General features: G+C 36.0%; 1 protein-coding gene across 1 annotated transcript; it reads right to left on the bottom strand.

The window, feature by feature from the left end:
* LOC135199637 (uncharacterized) lies at window positions 1-480 on the bottom strand. The gene has a single exon (XM_064227796.1). It carries the CDS (start codon window positions 478-480, stop codon window positions 1-3), a length of 480 nt encoding a protein of 159 aa, XP_064083866.1.
* Between the last annotated feature and the right edge of the window lie 292 nt (window positions 481-772).

Raw genomic sequence — 772 nt, 5'->3', positions numbered from 1 at the left:
CTACCAACGTGCTTGCCATTTATTTTTAACATATGAACGAATAGTCCATTTCATGTCAGTAGAAGGAATATGATGGAAGAGAATGTCTTCTTTAGTAATGACATCTCTTGCTTCATAGTCAGCCAGTTCGTTACCAGCAATACCTACATAAACAGGGACCAAGCAAAAATGGACTGATTTGAATTTGGAAGCAAACCTATATAACCATTCTTGAATATGTTGAATAATTGGATGTTTAGGGTTATATTGCTTAATGGCCATGAGTGCACTATAAGAATCTGAGTATATGGTGAAATTATTATCCTGTAGAGTAGAAACAATCTCAAAAGATTTGGCTAATGCAGTTAATTCAGCTATAAAAATAGAGGAATTATTAGAAAGTCTGCTCACATATAAGTTATTAACATGAACAACAGCACAACCAACACCACTTGATGTCTTTGATCCATCACTGAATAGTTTAACAGAACCGGGATGCATTCAGTCATGATCAAGAAAACAAGCCTTCACTTCTTGGACATTAACAGATTTTTTAACCACAGCTTTTTGACAGACTGATGGTTCTGGGGTCAACCAAGGAGAACTTAGAGCAATGTACGTATTGCCTTAATCTTTTGGTCTTTAATAAACACACTGTCAACTGCAGCATTAATTCTCACATGAAAAGGCTTTAATGCTATAGCATTTGCAAACTGCTGTAGATTGTTTTGTTTAAGAATAGATGCTGCAGGGTTTTCAGGGGAACCTCTTACTTGAACATATACCGCAGTCC

This window comes from Macrobrachium nipponense, chromosome 26, assembly GCF_015104395.2.
Source record: "Macrobrachium nipponense isolate FS-2020 chromosome 26, ASM1510439v2, whole genome shotgun sequence".
Lineage (NCBI taxonomy): Eukaryota > Metazoa > Arthropoda > Malacostraca > Decapoda > Palaemonidae > Macrobrachium > Macrobrachium nipponense.
Note: the sequence above shows the minus strand (reverse complement) of the source record. Positions and strands in the feature narration are given on the sequence as shown.

What these genes read in the sequence shown, in the direction of transcription:
- LOC135199637 (XM_064227796.1), bottom strand. Translation starts at nt 480, where the DNA reads ATGCATCCCGGTTCTGTTAAACTATTCAGTGATGGATCAAAGACATCA.